The sequence below is a fragment of the Camelus bactrianus genome, chromosome 11 (genome assembly GCF_048773025.1).
Source record: "Camelus bactrianus isolate YW-2024 breed Bactrian camel chromosome 11, ASM4877302v1, whole genome shotgun sequence".
Classification (NCBI taxonomy): Eukaryota; Metazoa; Chordata; class Mammalia; order Artiodactyla; family Camelidae; genus Camelus; species Camelus bactrianus.
Genome location: NC_133549.1, coordinates 30,166,181 through 30,187,815, shown reverse-complemented (window position 1 = coordinate 30,187,815; position 21,635 = coordinate 30,166,181). Strand labels below are relative to the sequence as shown.

Below are 21,635 nucleotides of genomic sequence, written 5' to 3'. Positions count from 1 at the left end.
AATGAAACTTCAAACCAAATCAAAATAGTAATAGAATTTTTAAAATAAATTTCCTATGTATGACAGTTTTACTTATGACATTAGCTTCTTGGTAGGCAATTATTTAAAAACAAACTTAGTAAAAAAAAACTTGAAAAATACTTAATTCCATGTTTAAAGAAGTAATATTACTTTAATTGGTAATGTATAATAATCATTTTAAACACAGTGGCATTGTGGTTCAGTATACCCTTAAAAATCACTTAGCTAGTTTATGAAACATAGCATATATATTTTTGTACAACCCTGTAGAGTGATATATATATATAGATAGACAGACATATATCTCTCTCTATATATGCACACACACACAATATAATGGATGTGATTTTATAAGGTACAGAATTTCATTAAAAATCATATTCAAATTAAAACATCTAACTATTTAATTTTTTGGAACACTCCAGCAAAACTATAACAAATCAAACTTGCTTGTTCTTCATGTTTATAATTATTTTTATTTTCTGGAGGTTATTTTATTTGTTCCTCTCTTTGTTAATCAATATTTGCCCATGTACTTTGTTAAATTCTTAGGGACAAAAGCAGCACCTCTTGCCTGGCCACCTGCTAGAACCACTTTGTTTCTTTGTCCATCAGAGAAGCTCTTAAAATCATTCATACATTTTTTTTTTCAATGCATTTAGCCAGCTGTTGACTGTTTTAAGCTTTACTGTGTTCTTTGCTGAAGGTGTTCTTTTTCTTTCTGTAGTAAGCTGTTGCGTTGAAGAAATAGTAGTTTCTGCTTTGTTGAGAAAGAGGCCCATAAGTAAGGGGAAAAGCGACTTTTTGCTTTGAGAAAAGGGAGAACTAACATTTGCTGAAAGCTCCCAATAGTGTTTTTGCACTTTACATAAATTTTATAATGTAATTCTCACAGCATCTGATAACATCTATGTAGTGTGTATTCTTGTGCTCATTTATACAGGAAGAAACTGTAATTTAGCACGGTGAAACCCAAAGTTACATGGGTTTACATAGGTGAAACCCAAAGTTACAAAGTTACCATACTTACATAGGTAAGACGGTGTATTCAGAATTTTACACGAAGTCCAAGTTCAAATTTCTTTTGATTTTACCACTGTGCTCTGATATTGATGTTTTCCTGATTTTACAGGAAACATTTGAATGATCTTTAATTAGAGAAAAGGCATATATAATATTTGTTAATGTAGCAAGACACTCAAGAAAATTTGTTTTATCATTATTTAATCAGATTTTAAGGTATATTTGAATTTAAAATATATTTGAATAAAAAATTAAGGAGAAAAAAAGAGTAGTGAATAATGAATCTCTTTCTTAACAGATCTTTAAGCAATTTGAGAGATTGTTTTGAATGTAAAAATTGCTAAGTAAAGATTCTTGAAATAAAATACACAATGAAAGAAAAGTGTTTAAGTGTCTCAAAACCTCTGGGGAAGAAGGCTGGGAAAACAGTCATGAATATAGTATCAAACATCAAAAATAAAATATTAGCAAATAGAATTCAACAGTGCTTCAAAGTATAATAAAACATGACCAAGTAGGAATTACTGTAGGATTTCAAGTATGATTCTTTATTAGAGAGACTATAAATATAATTTATTACATCAAGATTATTTACTGAAGCTGACAGGAAATAATACTGTGTGTTAAAACACGATGAAAACATTTAAGTTAAGATTGAGAGTCAAAGAGTGATGCCCACTTTGCCGGGCAGAGGGTAAGAAGCTAAATAAATATTTATGGAATGAATGCCAGAGGACAAATCCTGAGAGAAACTGTGGGTATGAAAGAAATAACCTGGGAAAGGTACACACCTTTTAGAATATTAAGAGAAATTTTTACCTGGGTAGGGGGAACCCAGTGAAGCATCAGCATTTCAAGGGCAGGTGGAAAAAAAATTGACAACATCCAGAAATTTATTTTCTGTTGCAGAAGTATCCAAATGGTTAACAAAAGTTTTTTTTTTGTTGTTTTTTTTTTTTTTTTTTTTTTTGGTATTCGACTAGTTTTGAGTCTTATACTCACACGTGTGCTCTTTTTAGCGTATTTCAAGTATGCAATTTAGACTGACTTATGAAGTGGCATTTAAAATGGAATATTAAAGAATTTTAAAAATGTGTTCTGAAAGTATTACAGATGTATATTTTCATGGAAGAATATGAATATTTGTAGGAAAATTAGCCATTGAATGTACACTTTTGGTCTGTACTATTTTATGCATATTTGATAAAAAAAATCTGTCTCTAAATTTCAGCGTATGTTTTTTTCACGTATGTGGCCTCTCATATGTGAATAATCCTGACAGCACAGAATTGTGATTGCTGAGATTTGTGTTTGAGAGAATAGTTTATTGGTTGTATGGTTTGTAAATAAATATTGGGTACCTTGTAGCACAGGTTTTTTAAAAGTCTGTATTCCAGAGTATATTTTACTTTGGTCTTTATTGCTTTGTGGCTTTTCTGTTGGTGTGGAATGGTACTTCTGTCAGTTTTCATGATGTCAGTAACTGCGTGGAATTTGCTTTAGTTCTCTAGCCTTGAACTGTTCATGAAGTGATAATGACCTGAGTGCTCCGGAAATAAATTTTCTTCTTGGCAAAAAAATATGATTATAGATTGCAGTCAGACTTTTATAATGCAAGAGACTTTATAATGTAGGATTGGAAAGAGACTACGTGTAAATAAATTATATTAATTTAGTGTTGAGCTTTAAGGCATTTGATAACTTCTGCATTTTACAGGAAAACTAACCTGTGTTTTACAGAGAATCCTGATCAAGAATGTGAAAACTCAGGAACAGAATTTATCTAGCCCAACATTCTGTTTAGTTATTATTGAAAATGCTGGAAGGGATAAGTGGAAAGTGTATTTGCTACAGCTGCTCCAATGGTTTTTTCTTTCCATTCTGTTGAAAAATCCTGGCAGGTGGGCCAGTATCAACAAGCATGAAATACTGTCTCTGTAGCTGCAAAGGTTGCTTATATCAATTAGGTTTTAATAAGCTCTCAAGTTAAATTCTGTTCTTCCTAAACAAGTTTGTGAGTGAAAACAATTTGCCAGCTATTTTAAGATAGTGCGGAGGAAAATTCACACTTACTGTGTTGTATCAGTCAGTATGGTTAGGTTAGACTCAGGTGACAAACAACCCTGTCACAGTTTGGGTTCTCTGAAAAGTGAACTCTGTGACAGAGTTTAGTGTTCAGAGTCCTTACTGGGTCCTTGGATTGAGCAGCTGTGAAAGGGAGGCAGAAGGAGCAGGAGTGGGTGGAGAGTAAAAATCAAGCAGACTTAACAGCCTCAGCCAACTCCAGGCAACTCTGTAGTTGAAATGCCCGTGAGAGTTGTTCCTCATTACAACATGATGGCCTTGACCAGTCCTTGGATGAGGGTCACTCTCAGGAGGGTAGGACGTTGGGTGAGGAAGCCCTGTAGCTAAGGCGGTTTCTGCAGGGGCTGGTGGCTGAGTGATGCTCACTGATAACAATCCTAGAGGCAGGGCAGCAAGTCCTTCCCTGAAGGTATATTTAGGCGCTGCGCTCCCATGTTCATCACGATTCATTCTCAGCCCACTTCTTCAAGTGTATTTGCTAAATGTCTCCTCCGGGATTCTGGTGGGCCTTTCTTCCTGGGGGAGCCTCGTTTATTGCTCTGTCTTCTGCAGCTGGTCTCTGGGCTGCAACAGACATTCACCATGACCCTCATGCATTATTCTCTTATACCCCTTGCCCTCAGCTCTGGTCTCTGTGTCTTATCTGGTAGCATGACCTAGTCCCTCACCATTAGGTATTTGAGTTCCTGAACCTTGTGTACCTTCTAGTCTGGGTTACTGCCCTTGCCTATGTCCCATCACACTTGGCAAAGGGATACCAAGAGACACTTAAATGGATCATCTGTGTGCCAAATATATTCCCCTGCCCTCATTTTGTAACAGCAGTCCTACCTCCCTTTGACGGTCAGGGCCAATTACTCCTCCCAAGACAGAAACTCCTTTCTTGCCTGCTTGCTGGGCCCTTGACATGAGAAGCCTGAAATGTACAAGTGGCAACTAGAGCTTACAGTTACATGGGACATTGCTACTTCTTCTGCCAGAATATTTTCCCTTTGGGGAATAGGACGTCTAATCCTGCAGAGCCTAGAATTGCAGGATGAGAAGGACAAATTCCCCAACTATGTAGTTGAAATTGATGCCACCAGGAGTGGCTTTTACTCTTTGGTTTCTGGACCGATGCATTCTCTTACTGAGGACACAGAACCATTTAAAGTTTTTTTTTAATTCAAGTGTATCCTGCGTCCTGGTGCTTCATTTGTGCCTAAACAAATCTCTGTCAGGTTGTGTGGCTGGGATCCAGTGGATTTCATGGTCATGGGCCCATTTCTGTACCTCCTTTGCTATAAAAGTGTGTCTCCTGTTTACATGGGATCCAATGCTGGTGGATCAAACATGTAATTTCTAAGATAGTCATGCTAATTAAGACCCTGTGGGCAGAAAAAGCAAACACATTCTCAAAATATGTATCTATTCTTGTCATAATGAATTGTTGGCCCATCCAGGGTGGAAGCGGCCCAGTGTAGTCAACTTGCCATCAAATGTCCAGTTAATGTTCTTTGGGAATGGCCTTATCAGGGGATCAGAATTAATATCTTGCTTTCGGGCTGGATATTTAGTGGTAAGAGTAGCTCCATCAGCTTCGTTCAGAAGGAGCCCGTGTTATTGTGCTCTGGGATGGCCTCCATCTCTGCCAGATGGCTGCTTAGTTTATGTGCTCATTACGTTAGCCCTGAGGTGTCCTGTGATAGAGACTGACTGACATTAGCTGTCTCGGTCATTTGTTTACTTGCTGTTTAATGTCTCTCTCTAACTTTTATCACAAAGATCTTCATATTTCATGCTCATTCAAATGTGTCCATCCACATGTCTCTACTCCAGAGCCTCCTTGTCTCTGATCTCCAATATTTCTTCTAGACTCCTGACCAGCCAACTAGGTCATTAACCACTGCTCTCGGGCCATTTCTCCTTCCACTCAGTGTACACAGGGCACACTGCTTGGTGGCTTCCCCAGCTGGGAGGCTTTTCCCGCTTCTGCTGTTCTTCCAGGCCATCCCTGAGTGAAGCTGTTTTGTAAGTGATGGCCATTTTTGAATTGTGTCCACATATCAGGCTGACATATTTGCATTTTCCTCTGCTTGTTATCTGGGCATAGAGGATTCCTCATACGGCCGTGCCTGTAAGACGAGGGATGGGTGCTGGTGCAGCAATGGCAGATGACATGAAGTCTGAGCTGCCAGCTCATGCGGATGGCCTCTGCCCTGTGCTCTTGCTCATGCTTGATCCTGGGCACAACTTCCATTTTATGTTCTTATGATTATTGGTGACAGTGACAGCGTAGATAGAAAACTCTGAACACACTATCACTTAATAACCCACGTCAAGCATTCCGTCTCTGCCAAGGAATAGCATGGCAAGAATGGAGGTATAACATTTTACACTGCAGATGGCACGGTCTTTCACATGTGTGTAGGGTCCACATTGGGGTTCTTTCACTGGGGCTTTCTGTATACTCCACACTCTACTTTTTCCAGCAGTGGCTCTACCAGTAACTGTATCTACTGGGTCATGTGACCCTGGCTGCGGGGCTGTTTGCAGTGTAGCCTGGACCCATAGTAGAGCTGTTTTCTGCCCTGGCGCATGCTCAGAGATGGCAACCTTTGGTATTTTCCAATATGTGGGCTTGAACAGTATTCCCAGGAATGGAAGATACTGCATGCAGAACCCTGGAAGACCTACCAGATGGTTAGCTCTCTTCTTTCTAATGGGAATTGAAAGATGTAATAATTGGTGTTTGAATTCAGATGAGCTGTCTCAGAATGCTGTTGACCCCTAGACCCCTCAATAGTTCATTTATGTGGGAGTTCTCTGACTCTTTGTAGGTTTTAGCTTCCACCCTTTGAAGCATATATGTCTCAACAAGGCCTCCATCGTATTAGCCATTCTTGTTCATCTGTAGAATGATGCCAGTAATGTAAGGGAACAATGAAATATTCTGCAATATGTTCAGCTGGACCAAATGTGTTCTGACTATGTTGTGACAAAAGTTAATTTAATCCTGAGGCAGAATTGTGAATGTATACTGTTTTCCATTCAACATGAATATATACTGGTTTTGGTCCTCTTTTCTGAGAGTTAGCAAAGAACACATTTGCCAACTCAATGGCCACGTTAATCTGTTCTAACAAAGACACACAGCTTGCACGGTGCCTGCAATTTGGGCTACTACTTGGTGCTTGGCTATTGTCCTCTAGGCTTAGTTTACAGGGGCCAGATTGGTAATTTAAATGATTTGATGAGACCCACCCATTATCCCAGCATTCTTTAGATTCTTTGGGATAATACTTTCTCCCCTTCACTCCCACTGAAATGTAACATTATTTTAAAATTTATTATATTATACAGGGATAATGGTTTGGTGGCTTCCACTTGATTTTTTCCCACTGTAATAGCCAAGGACCCAAGGTGGCGGTGGTGCCATTTGCCAAGAATGTCTATTGCAGTTATAAATCTAGAGACTTAGGACATGACCGTGTGTGTGTTTGCAGACCCAGTGGCTCTTTTTGAGCAGAATGTTGGCCAGAATGCCATTAATTTCCTCAATAACCCCCACATTATCCCTACAATAAAGAAAGGCCATGATGTGTCAGTGTCAGCTCAGACTTTGTGTCCAACAGGACTTGAAATGTTTGTGGTTGCTTTTTCTCTAGGCTAGCATTACCCAGTGAAATGACCATTGGTACATTTGAGGAAGAACTAGGGACACTATCATCATGTACCCTTGATGTGCTATTGCAGGATTCTTCCTCCTGGGCCAGATTTTAAATGTATCAGCTCTGGATTTGAAAAGTGGCTCAGGTCCAGAAATTGAGCAATGAATTGTGACTTTCTGTTGCAGCATCTGCCATCAGCCTTCTGATCATTTATCCTTGTTTTCTTCTGATGATACACATTAGGCAGTACCCTTGTTGGCTGCCCATCTATTTTCCCTCTAGGGATGCTGTGCTCTCTTGAACAGCTCTATAATTCGCAATAGGTCAGTCCCCTTGGCAGACACTTCGACCTTGCTGCTTATAACAATAATTGCACTCTACTTGGATTGGATTCTGATGTTTAACTGTCACCACCTGGCCTCTATTTTCCTATTGTCTCCATCCCTGAACTCAGTTCTGTTACCGTTTTTCATATCATCAGCTTTGGCCTGTGGGGGAAAGCCACCACCTTCTTAGTGACGTAGTAGCCCTCTCACCATCACATTCTTCATGGCCTTGGTGAATGGCATACCTTCTGGCCCTTTCTTTCTGGCTTATTTCTCTTAGCACAGTGCCCTCAAGCTCCATACATGTTGCCACAACAGCAGGATTTCCTTCTTTCTCATGACTGAATAATATTCCATATATACACACCACATCTTCTTTCTCGGTTCATTTATTGACAGACACTTAGGTTGTTTCTAGATCATGGCTATTGTGAATAATGCTGCAATGTATATGGGAGAGCAGGTGTCTCTTTGATATCCTGTTTACATATCCTTTGGATTTAGGCCCAGAAGTGCAATTGCTGGATCAAATGGCAGTTCTATTTTTAGTTTTTTGAGGAACCTCCATACTGTTTTCCATAGTGGCTGCACCAGTGTACATTCCCACTGACAGTGCACCCAGGTTCCCTTTCTTCACATCTTTGCCAGCACTTGCCATCTCTTGTCCTTTTGGTGATCATTCTGTCAGGTGACATCTCATTGTGGTTTTGGTTTGCACTTCCCTGTAGATTAATGATGCCGAGCACCTTTTCACGTACATATTGGCCATTTTTGTGTCTTCCTTGAAAAAAATATTCTGTTCCTCCTCCTAATTTTTAAAATCAGATTGTTTGGGTTTTTTCCTACTGACTTTTGTGAATTCTTTATGTATTTTGGATAATAACTGCTTATCAGATACACGATTTGCAAATATTTTCTCCCATTTGGTAGGTTGCTTTTTTATTTTGTTGATGGTTTCCTTTGCTGTGCATAGAACTCATCTTGATAGTGAGGTCACACCATCTCCCAGGTTTCTTGTCAGGGAATAAATCTTAAATCCTGTACCTTGGAGAGTGCGTTCAGATAAATAAATTCTTCCTAATCTAGTATAAGATCCTGACCCTTTAGATAAAACTCCCTTTTGAATCTAGGACCATGTATAACCCCTCAACTTCCATCAATTTATGCTGTCTAGGTCTTGCAGATCCTTTGGGGTATAGTCTCTTTTTTCCTTAGCAATCCCGGCATATAATAGGCTTAGTTATGCTGAGCCAGCTTACAGGCTTAGTGGCCAATAGGGAAGATGTCAGTAGATTTTTGAACAGGAGTGCAGGTCCTGCTGGAGGGAAGCCTCTGCATTATTTTCAAGCAAGGGTAGAGTACTAACTCTCAGTGGGGTAGGGTGGACCACTTCTGTAGTCTCAGATGATTCAGGAAAATTTGGGAGTGCAAAATTTGCAGAGATTTTCAGGGATATCAACTCAGATGTCCCCATCCTGTGTGTCAGGGTCTTGTTTCTTTCTTATTGGAACCTTATCTTTGGAACAGCAGACCTCTGATACTTGGCAGCCTGTGTATATGACACTAAGGAGAACCTCTGGCTTTCCCAGCCTTTCATTGTCTTTTTCTAAAGCTTAGTGAGGTTAAGCAGTAGACACGAATTCCAGTATGTTAATACTTTTAGTATTAATGCTTTTCAAACATCTGATACCTCATACCTGTTAGAGTATTACCTTCCATTGGCTTACCTCCCTAATGTACCACTAGTTTAAGTTTTCACAATTGGATGACCACCCTGTGCCAGGATTTACCTACCACCAGTGATGCATTCTTCATTACTAGAACTGCAGTCTCTGATTCAGCTTCCAAACTCCATCTTATTTCCTGCTTTCTTGTACCAGTCCTGATACCAACTATCATAGTTTGTATTCTCTGGGAAGCAGGCTCTGAGGTAGAGTTTACTATTCATGATGTTCATTGGCAATACTCCTAAGATCAGTGTCTTTAAAGGGGGAGGGGAGGAAGCAGGAATGGACAAAGGGGTAAGCAATACTGGACAGATAGTCTTAGTCAACACCATAAGGATTTCTGGAGATAAAATTGTTGGTCAGAGTTATCTTATGCTGGGCTGAAATGGCGGGGCCTGCCTTTAAAATCCTATGTTGATCAGCCATTGCATGTGGGTCATCCTTGGAAAGTTGTGGCCTTCTGTGAAGTGGTCCTCCGCTCCTGCAGCAATTCCTGAAGTAGTTTGCAGCAGATGACTAGTTACTGACAGCACTCCCAGCAACACATACAACAGTTTTTTCCTAAAATGATGGTCTGGGCAGCGCATATATGTGTTCACTACAAATCTCCAAACTTCAAAGGAGTAACACCAATAAAAGTTTATGTTTCACTTATGATACATGTATAGTGTTGGTGGGGAGGGGAGATTTGCTCATTGTTATCACTTAGGGACCATGATTGAATTGTATTTTCCTTCCTTGGTGATTAAATGGTTCCATCCAGAAATACAGTTATCACTTTATCTTGCATTTCATTGACTAAAACAAGTCACATTGTCACATCTGACTTGTAAGGAGTGTGGGAGTACAATTTTGCCTTAAGGAAGAGACCTGGAATATTTGTTGAGCAGCACTAATGTCCACCACAGATATTGTATGCAGTTCTTTTTAAACTTTTGGTATAATTGAAGGTGATTTCTTGGAGATAGTAATAAAGCCTTCACCTCCTACTGCCACATATGTTAAAAGGCAAAGAAGTTCTATAAGTAGAATTGTGTTGTATCACCACCTGTCTGAATGAATTGCCCTTATGTCTAATTAAATTTTTATTACTGTACTGTAATGTTTCTCTTCTTCAGAGACTTGTGTACTTTAAAAAATATATATATTTTTTAATTTTATGAGATTAATGTTTGTATCAAAAAGGATATTTTGGTGGTGTGGTGAGGCAGTATAACATGGTAGTTAGGAGATCTGGTTTTGATTTGACTTTGCTACTTAATGACTTTAAGGAAGTCACCTAACCTGTAAAGACACTTCTTATTTATAACATGGTGACTAATGGATGAGATATGCTAGACAAAGGGATGATTCATGTCCTGGGCAGGACAACGTGAGAGGGCACAGGATTTCATCATGCTACGCAGAATGGCATGCAATTTAAAACTTATGACTTGTTTATTTCTGGAATTTTCCATTTAATATTTTTGGATTGTGGTTGACTGTGGGTTATTGAAACCATGTAAAGTGAAGCCATGGATATGGGAGGACTGTTGTCCTCCTTCAATTTCTTTAGGAGTTGAGTTGGAGTTATCTCTCATGTACTTTAAAAATTGGAGTTATTAAGTGTTTCTGAAAATGGGGGTCCTTTCAGTGGGACTGAAAACAGAAAGTTGATGAATACTCTGTGCAATTAGTTGTTAATTTCTCTTTCCTCAACTTGTGCAGATGAGCATCTGCCCCTCTTCTACTCTGCTGGGAGACAAAATTTGTTTACTCTCTGTAGATGTTGACCCTGGTACTTTATATTTAAGGTTACTGAAACATGGTTGAGGTGTAAGCTCCAGTTTGGAAGCAGTGGGATTAAGTGAAATATGCATACGTAAAATGAAACCTCTAGCTCCTGTCTTCGCTTTAGGTCCACAAATCTTTTAGCCAGGTTTATAGCATCTAGGCAGGAGATTGGAGGATTTACCTCAAGGAAACTAACTGATCAGCCGAAGAGAAAGCATAGCATTTGGAGATTTCTCACTGAAATAGTTCCACCTGATAGAATCCCCCAAGAGTTAACTTGTCTTGCCAAAGCATAAAATTTCCAGTCAGTTTTGCTGTACCTCATTCTTAAATTTGAAGGGCAAATAGATATTATTCAGACATTTGCAGAAAGCTACTAAATTTGACCAAAATATCTCAAGTAGGAAAAAATAAGATACTAGAGGAAATTGAAATAATGTGGGGAGAAGGTTATAGTTTCAATCCTTAGGGGCAGAAGATGTTACATTTATGAAGGAAAGATGTGAGTTTTAAAAATAGGTCATTTAGAAAACAAAAACCAAACTCTTTGAAATTAAAATTAGGATAACAAATTAATAGATGATTTGAAGATAAGGTTAATCATATGTTCCAAAAGGACATATTCAAGGACAGATGAAAAAGCACTAGTGATAAGAAATTTAGGTGATTATTCCAGAAAATTGGATGTTTGAGTAACAGAAGTTGCAGAAATAAAGAACAAATTTTTAGATGAGGAGGAAATTAACAGATGAATGATTCAAGACAAATATCCAGGTTTGAAGTAAGTAAAATTTTTCAGAATAAAAGATCCCCCTGAGCCCCAGAAAAATAAATACAAAAGATTTACAGCAGAGCCCAGAATAAAGGGTCAAAATAGAAAGAAGATCCTAAAAACTTATATAGAGTGAAAAGAAATAGTCCAGATAAGTCCTGGGACTCAATAGCATAGGATCTTGCAAAAGGAGTCCTGGAAGCCAGAAGACATTAGAGTAATAACTTTAATATCTAAAAAGTGCTTTCCAAGTTAGAATTCTAAGCACAATCAAAATAATCATATAAGTATCACAGTGGAGTAAAATCACTTTTGGAATTGCAGGGTCTCAAAAATTTACTTCCAATGTATACTTTCTCTGTAAATGATAGAATTATGCCTCCTGCTGATATATGAGATTAATTAAATTTTTAAAAATTGATAAAAATTAAAATCCAAGTAATAGAGTAAATATCAGAGAGGCGATGGGAAGGGAATCCTTAGGATGACACAGAAGCCTATGGAGCAGTAAGTTTGGATGAGAGAAGAAGGGTGGAGTTTTAGGAGGGGACGTCTACAAGAAGTAAATGAAACTGCCAGATACCTCGATGTATTAAAAAATATTGAGAAGAGATGTACACATGTGGTAAAGAGCTGGAGATGAATTAGCAGTAGCGATATAAAAACTAAGCTAAAAATTATTTGCAGAGAAAATAAAAAGTTCGGGAATAGAAAATTTAACTATGGTATGCTACATGGCTTATGTTTGAATAATGTCATATAATAAATACTGAATATTATTGTAAACAAAAGTATAATATAAATACACAGAGTGGATGGAGGGAAGGGAAGTATGTGTGTATGCCTTCATCTTTGAAAGAAGTAAGTCCAGGATATTATCTGAAACTGAGAACTGAGCATGCCGTTTAGAATAAGGAGGTAAATACAAAAGCAGACTCTTTCTAGTTTTTCACTTGAAATTTAAAGCACTTCCCTCTATGATTCTGGGTAGGCATTTGGAAGATAGGGAGCAGGAGACTTTTTTGGGATGAGCCTTGTGAAATTATTTGACTTTCGAACTTTGCACATATATATCTTTAGTTAAAAACAAGTACAGTAAAACACTACAGCAGTACAGAAATCAAATGAGACACAAATTAGTGGGTCAGGGATAAATGTTCAAAAAGTGATTCTTGGCAGTTGGTAAATAAACTGAGAAATATCTGGGAAATATGGTATATGGGAAAAATTAAGTTAGATCCATGCAACATATGCACAAATAAGTTCCAAATGGATTGAAGATAAAATAGAAAAAGCCAAACTGTAGATTCTTTGAAGAAAATTAGAGATTATCTTTAAAATCTTGAGTTAAGAATAAAAAGCACAAATCATAAGGAAAACAATAAATTTGACCAGGTTAATCTACAAGCTTTCTGTTGAATAGATATTTCTCCAAGGAAGATGTACAAATGGCCAATCAGGACATAAAGAGACACTCAGTATCACTAATCATTAGGGAAATGCAAATCAACACCACAGTGAGATATCACTTCACACCCAGTAGGAAGGCTATTATCAAGAAATAGAAAGTAATGAGTGTTACTGAGGATGTGGAGAAATGGGAGCCCTTGTGCACTGCTGGTGGAAATGGTAAATGGTGCAGCCGCTATAGGAAAGAGTATAGAGGTTCTTCAAAAAGTTAAGCATAATTAACATATGATCGAGCAACTCCACTTCTGGGTATATGCATAAAAGAATTGAAAGCAGGGGCAGGAAGAGATATTTGTACCCCCAAGTTCCTAGCAGCATTATTCACAATAACCAAAATATGGAAACAACCTAATTATCCATCTATGGATGAATGGATAAAGAAAATGTGGTATATACATACAATGGAATATTATTCAGGGTTAAAAAGGAAGGAAATTCTGATGTAAACTGAGCATGGATGAACTTTGAATACACACTAAGGGAAATAAGCCAGTCTTGAAAGGACAAATACTGTATGATTCCATTCATTTGAGGTGCTTAGAGTAGTCAGATCTATAGACAAAAAGTAAAATACTGGTTACCAGGGGCTGGGGAGAGAGGGGAATGGGTAGCTACCGTGTAAGGGGTACAGAGTTTCAGTTTTGCAAGATGAAGAAAGCTCTGGAGATGGATAGTGATGATGGTTGCACAGAGGTGTAAATGTATAACGTCACTCAACTACTCACTTAAAAATGATTAGAATAGTGAAAAAAACAAAAAACAACTCAGTAGGTTGAACAAAATAAGGTGGAGGAGAATCCACAGTATGTTGCCACTTATATTAATATAAAATTTTATAACCTACAAAAATACTCTATAGATCGTAAATATGGAACCATTGATATGCAAATATAGGATAGTGGTTGCATCCAAAGGCAGAAGACATAAAGCAACTTGAATTTGAAAGGGAATACACATGAAGCCTCAATCATATCTGTAATATTTTCTTTCTTTAAAAAAAATCTAAATGGTAAAATATTGGGTTTCACAAATCTAGGGAGTGGTACATATGTGTTTATAATACCATTCTTTAGACTATTCTGCAGGCTGAAAAAATGTTCTTTTTCCCCAAAGAGAGTGGCTTGTAGAGTTAGACCTTCAAGATAAGTCAGGCAGGAGGAGGGAAGAATTCTGTTTTTGGAATACTATATTCAACACAGAATTTATGAATCAGTGGCCATATGGGGTGTGTGTGTATGTTGGGACTGAGTGGAATGCTTAAAAATCTATCTGCCCTAACTCGTTGGCTGTCTCTAACATTTTCATCTCTTTCTTTTTCAAAATGTGTGCCCTTTATAGGTCACCCATTCTCTCCAAATGGGAATAATCTTTCCGAATCCCTTCCATATACTTATATAATATCAAGCATTCATAAACATAATGTATAGAGAAACAAAGGTAATCTGATGGGCCTTAAGGACATTGCTTACCTTCTCCCAGGTCTCATCCTTCATTTCTAGCATATGGTAATACCTGCTTAGTCAACCCCACTGGATTCTCACAGAGACTGTTTTAAGTTATGTAGATGAAAGCACCTTGGAAGTTTTGTAGTACTACATGGATATAATAGACATCTCTTAAGTGAACAATAGCATGGAAAATTGATAGGCTGTGAATGTTACGTGTAGGCACCTGTAGCCATATTTCTCAAAATATGATCTTACGTGCATTGGCTCCTGGGAATGTTAATAGGTGTTATGTGAAAAGTTCTTCTGTGGATAAAACATTGGGAAAACACTGGGTTAAATGAAGTTAGGCTTCTGGGCTTTTGCACTCTGTCTTTTGAGAGTCTTTAATAGGCAAATGTACTTTGTGAGCTAAAGAGAGAGATTATAACTGAGGAGTATCCCCTTTTGGGGGGATTTATGTACCTTGGAATGCACTGCAGAAGATAAAACTTCCGATGTATTTTATTGCTCCCTGTCTTCCAGTTTAATTTTCTAAACTATGATTTTGGTTTTTGTAATCCTTTGATCTTTACTAGTAATAAAATTGAATTAAAACCAAATCTATTATTTTATTTCTTAATGTAATAGACATGATTACTTGAATAGGAAAACAAATACTTCATTACAACTTTAACTTTTACACCTAACTGTATTTTAGATTATTTTCTTGCTCTGAAAGGGCTTCTAAGTTACCAAAAAAACATGAAAAAAATTTGTTTTTAAAGCTTGTTACCTGTGTGCTTGTATTAAACACCATAGCCTGCCTTGAGATATGGTATGCCTACGATGATAAAATCTAAAGCTCCCTCTTGAGACTGTTGCTAGACACTGAACACTGAATTATTCGACATCTCAAAATCTGTTAGTGTATGTGTCAATTCTGAAGTAATTTTGAAATGATAAACAGTTTTCTGTAATCATTTTTCTTTCCATAACCTTTATATAGCTTGTGAATTATTTAGGTTTTTCATTTTTTTCTAATTCTTTTTTTGTTGCTAAAGCTATTCTTGTTTACATAAAATGAAAACTAGTACTTTGAAATATCAAACCACTAAAGTGATTTAAATATTTTATTTTGAAGATTCCGTTTTTAGGCATTCTTCTACTAAGTATTATATATTCCATTTAATTTTCTATGCATGCATGTAAAATTTGATTTAGTGATTTAACTTTCTGATAGGTTTGCCCAGTTGCCATTCATGAATTTTATTATATGAACCTTGGTTTATTTAGTAAAATATGTCATTGAAACCATCCTTCAGTATAAAGTACACCTAATTTCTTTTCTTTAGTCTCATACATGTAAACTTATTTGTGAGAATTTTAGGCAGAGGTTATTTTTATTTAAGGAATAATGCTAGCTCAGTAATGATACTAAATTGTAGGTCATGAAAAATTAATGAAATGCTTCCTAATTTTAAGTATTGTATCTTTATTTGGCCAATGGTTGTTTTATAATATTTGTCTTAATTTGTTCTTTTGTTTCCTTTTTTGTTTTGCTGTTCATTTTTCCAGCTTGTGATGAATGGAAAATACTACCGAAACCAAATCTTCATAGAGATGTCAACAGATTTGGACACTCTGCAGTTGTCATTAATGGGTAAAAGAAGTTCAGTTATCCGTCATACTACCCACATATTTTGTTATTCATTAAAAAAATTATCATTTGTACTTAATCTCAGTGGATTTTGTATATCTACTCTACCACAGGGTGAATTTTGGTTCATCAACTACATACCTTGTTCTTTTTTGTTTAAATTTATTTAAGGGGTAGAAGAGTAGTCGAAGGAAAGATACTGACATGAAACTTCAGATACTCGTTAAAAAGAAGTCATCCTGTCTTTTTTCCTTTTCTAGAGATCAGATCATGAATGGTGTCCTTAAAAAAGATCAGACTGAAGTGACAGAAAGCTAGCCACATATTTCTATTAAGGAGAGCAAGGGAAGTAAGAAGAATTAGATTCACATTTTAGTTCTGCCGTAACCAAGTGTGTGATTTTTGACAAGTCTCTTAACCTCTCTGGCCTTTAACACCCTTATATCCACTGCAAATTTGGACTGGATGATCATTAAATTACCTTCCTTCTTTAAGTTAGTATGATTTTTCTATTTCTATAGTAAAAATTCATTAATGTGGACTCAAGTGACAGTGAACAATAGGCTAGATCATTCATTAGCTTAAAACTTATAGTTCATACTGACATCTTTTATAAGTTCATTTTATTACAACGTTATTCTTTTTATGTAAAAATTTTCCAATATGATAGTAAAAGCAGTCAGAAGTTAATGACAGTGAAACTGTGTACTGATATCAGTTGGCTTTGAAGATTAGAATAAATGGAACTCAGTGTAAACAAAACCTCTAGGCTTCTCTGTTGAAAATTGTGTTTGGTTGATTTTCACTTTACTTTTTTTTTAAATAATAAAAGATACTCTTGAAGCATTTTGTGACCTTTTCCTTTTATTATTTTAATAACATTTTTAGAAATAAAAGTTAGGCTGTTTTGAGGGCATGCCAAATTTCTTTGGCACTGGTAGTATTAATTCAGTAATTGCCTCAGTTTTGTTTTTTTTTTCCCCCAAATTGAAATTTTTAAAATCTTTTTGATTATTTTACTCTTGGTCTTTTTACTTTATAAGAAGATAGTAAAACACTGTACAAAGAACTCTATAGTTAATTTTAAATTCTTTGTATTCAAAAGTTATAATTCTAGGTAGCAATTCTAAAGCATATCTTATTATCCATGTATAGCTACTATATATTTCTAAAAATTTGTTTCCTACTTAGATAATATAATGTAAAATGTATATTTAAATTTATATACATTAGAGACTTTTCTTAATATTGTTTCTTTGAGATTCTTGTTTTATTTTTAATAGGTCCATGTATATATTCGGAGGATTTTCTAGTGTACTCCTTAATGATATTCTTGTATACAAGCCTCCAAATTGCAAGGCTTTCAGAGATGAAGAACTTTGTAAAAATGCTGGTCCAGGGATAAAATGTATTTGGAACAAAAATCACTGTGAATCTTGGGAATCTGGGAATACTAATAATATTCTTAGAGCAAAGTGTCCTCCAAAAACAGGTAATATTTTTTCTTTTTTTCCTTTTTTTGGCACAAAGCTTCTCTACTTGGCTAGCAGTAGAAGTGTATTCTGCTTATACGAATTATGTTAGTAGCTTTCAGAAATTAAAAATTCATGATCCTCTAATTAGGGCTTCTAGTGTTTGACTTTAGCAGTAATTAATAATTTAGTATCTTTATTAGCTATTTTTAGTTTTCTTTTTGAATTCTGTATGTAGTATTTATATATCCATTTTAAAATATAACATGGTTTATATATATATATATATATGAATTATTTTCATATGTAAGTAAAAAATACGTTCAGATATGTCCTTTCTAAGATGTACTGTGTTCTTCAAAGAAATAAAGTGAAGTAACTTATTTTGCATTTGGTAGTTTTTCCTTCCTGAATTATTGCCAAGCCAGACCATTAAGTTAAAAATTTCTTAGAATTTTGATGTTATGTTCTAATTTAATATTTCTTATAAAATATTGATTAAGTAAATCAAGCTTATGAATAATTACTTGTAAATGGTTATGAATAATGATTTGGATAAAAATTGTTCAATTTTCTTTAAATGGTTGAGGCTTTTATACATTTTTGATGCTATAATTAACAAATGTATTTTCAAGTTTTGCTAATCTACATAGTAAGTCATATGTCTTAAATGTCATTATCAAGAATGATAAATATATTGAGTATTTTTTATAACGTTTTCTTTTAAATGTATAGTAATACATTTTGTTCAGATGTATAGTAATACATTTTGTTCAGTAAAATACCTCTAAATCTTTTCCCCCTGCATAATGTGTAGCTTTTAAATGGCTGTAGGATCCTGGTAGATTAAATAATTGAGTGCAGGAGGTATCTAAATCTCTGTGAATCCAATTAAATTACAAAATTGACTTTATGTTGAAGAATTTATTTTGCTATTGATGGTTATATTTATGGTTTAAAAATGTCTTAGTGATTCTTAACAGATGTTAAACATATGTGAATTAAGAAATGTGACATTTTCTTTTTCATCCTGATGTGTTCTATTTCCCATTTGTATTGCAGCTGCTTCTGATGACAGATGTTACAGATATGCAGATTGTGCCAGCTGTACTGCCAATACAAATGGGTGCCAATGGTGTGATGACAAGAAATGCATTTCAGCAAATAGTAACTGCAGTATGGTTAGTATTTAGGGGTAAATGGTGTTGCAGCTAACATGGCTACTTTATAATCATTAGCTTACCATTTAATAGCGTTGTTTATACGTAATAGCAGTTTACACATCAAGACATTTAGAAAAGGGAAGGTGGGAACAGGCAATGTAGGGGTATGGGATTAAGAGATACAAACTAACATGTATAAAACAGGTAAGCAACAAAGATACATTGCATACAATAGGAACATATGGCCATTGTTTTATAATAATCTATAAAAATATTGAATCACTATGTTGTAACACCTGAAACTAATATAGTATTGTAAATCAACTATACTTCAAAAAAAAAAAAAAAGATACCTAGAAGATATGTAGGGAATCACTCACTTCTTGGTATGCTGTAAATCCAGCCTGTAGTTTGTTGCTCAAATTTGTCAGTCTAGATTCCATTTTGAATCCAGTAATTTTTAATGGATGAGATTGGAGAATTCTTTCAAAACTTATTTTTAAAAAAGACTGTAACTGTAAATGTTTCTTCTGTGCTGATGGAGATAGGAAATAGGATTATATAGGTAAGTACCGAAGTCATTTACATGGGATTCTTGTCAGACATGCATTGATAGCGGTATGGTCCAGTGTTTTGTTTATATACTTTGTTTATAAGTTTAACTACAGCATTGACAGTAGTAGTTTCCCTTTTATTTGCCTTTAGACCTGTGGTTCTTGGAGGCAGTTTTGTCCCCCAAAGGGACATTTGGCAGTGTGTGTTTTTTGATTGCTACAACTATGGGGCTCCTACTGTCATCTACTACAGAGAAGCCAGGGATGCTGCTAAACATCCTATGGTGAATGAATAGCCCTCCAACGAAAAATAGTTATCTGGCTCAAAACTTAAATAGTGTTGAGGTTGAGGACCCTATTTTAGGTAGGCTATTGAAAAAATTATGAAGTTAATATTGATGGTAGATTAAAATGGAGTAAGAGCAGCAAAGATTAAACTGTGAAGTGGGTAGCAGCAAAATGCCCCAGTGTTTTTTAGATGTCAATAAGTTGAAGGAAAATTTTAAAGTATTAAAAATTATATTAAGTCAGATTAAAGATTCACTTGTTGGAGTATAGCTTAAATAACTAAATAGTGTGCATACAGATTTTCAACTAAATATATATTATTTTTTCTTTTTCTTAATTTTTATTAATCAACAAAATTATCCACTTGCTTTTCAAAATAACCAGGCAGAAGCAGAAGGTAAAGAAAAGTGAGTTTGAGAACTAAGTAAAATTTTTTATTATATCATCTAAAATTTTTCTCCAGTAACCAGTCATATTTCAGAATACTTAAAGTTTTATGACTCTTATTTTAAAATAATAATTAAAACTTAAGATGAAGGTATATTTCAATTATTGATTCATCAGATTGAACCTTTCTGTTTTCACACATATTGTGTTGGTATATACTTTTCAGTGACATAAGTTGCTTTGATAATAATATACCTCAATTTTATTTGAGTTTTAATGTTAATATGACACGACTTACTTTGAAAATTTGAATTAATTTTTTATATTTGCCGAATGTCCATCTAATGGGAGTTATATTAGTGGGTAATATGGAAACAGGAGTTAAGTAAAATAAAACATGGAAATAAGGGACTAAAATGGAGAAATTTATTAGATAAAATTGTAGCAGATTTTATTTACAGCTTTGTTGGATAACCCTGAGTTGATTTGTGTTTAGACATTGATGCTAAGTGAAAATACACATATTTCGAAAGTTGTTATTGTATAAATTGCTATCAAGTATTTATTTTATGAAGTGGATTTTTGCTTTATAGTTTATTTTTGATGATGATGTGTTAACAAAGAAAGCACTGTGTGAGATAGTATTAGCGAACAGATGGTCCTCATCTGTAACTTAGACTTTGATGTAATGTGTCTTTTGGACAATTTAATCGGAATGTCTGGTGATTAAAGTGAACCAAATGCTAATGGATACAGAAAGGTCTATGAGATTTTAGTGTAAATGATGTCCATTGATATTCTATTTCATTACTTAGTCATATTTACTGCAAGTTGAATATTTTGTGCTCTAATAGCTCAAATAACTTGGTTACTTCTCACAGATTTTCATTTTAAATTTACATATAAATAAATTAGAATAAAGATCAGTAGGGTAATTGCTATTCTTCATAGTCTGTTTACTAATGTGCATCTGGTTCATTAGGCCAAAAAACGCTAGCCATGTTTCAAAGTAGCAGTCAGCTTTCTTCTGTCATTGATTAAATTGGCCCTATGTGTGACCAAAATGTAATCTCGTATATTGTACCGGTTCAGTGTCAATAAATGATCATACTGTTACTAATGAAGAGCAGTGGAGTGATTTGGATTGTGACTGTAATGTTAACATTGTTATTCTAAAGACTGGCATTAAGCTGTTATTCTTTCTCTTATTCTAACTTGTTTAGTCATTCTCTTGTCTTTTTTGTAGGTTGCTTTATCAGATTATTCAAGTAAATTTATTTTCAGTTAGCTGACAAATGTTTGTAACTGTAATACTCATGAATAGTACTAAGGTTTATATGCTGAATGAGAACAAAAAGCTTTGAATCAGAAAATAATGTTTAGAAAGATTATATATTCCTAATGAAAATGTGGTGGTTGAATAAGAGTCATAGTATAATTTAAGATTTAAAAACAGTATCTTCTGTGATTTTTTTCAAATGAGGCAAACATTAGTATCTATGCACTTTTAATCTGGCACCTTATAGTAGATGCAATACGCTCTAAAAGAAATTAACATCTTTGAAATGGAGGTGACTGGGATGTATTTTCTGTCGGAAAGTGTAGTACTTCATAAATAAATGTTTGGTGCGTGACATTTTAAAGTATGATCTAAGAGAATAAAAATTCTTTAGCCATTTTTCCATGTAGGGTAGTTATTGGTAAATTTTAACTGTTAAGTTTTTTGGTTGAAAAGAAATATTTCGCACCTTTGCATGAGGAAGCCTAAGGTAAGAATGTATACCTATAGAGAAAAAAAACTGAAGTGGGGTCAGGATGCAGCATGTATTTTTTCCTAGTG

General features: G+C 35.3%; 1 protein-coding gene across 4 annotated transcripts in view; it reads left to right on the top strand.

The window, feature by feature from the left end:
* The window catches only part of ATRNL1 (attractin like 1), a 631,157-nt gene that overhangs the window by 113,936 nt on the left and 495,586 nt on the right, over positions 1–21,635 (top strand). For all 4 annotated transcript variants that reach the window (XM_074373561.1, XM_010969913.3, XM_074373562.1 and 1 more), the window contains exons 11-13: positions 15,850–15,934; positions 17,215–17,423; positions 18,466–18,584. In XM_074373561.1, the coding sequence (XP_074229662.1) occupies positions 15,850–15,934; positions 17,215–17,423; positions 18,466–18,584 (413 nt within the window). The remainder of the gene's footprint in view (positions 1–15,849; positions 15,935–17,214; positions 17,424–18,465; positions 18,585–21,635) is intronic.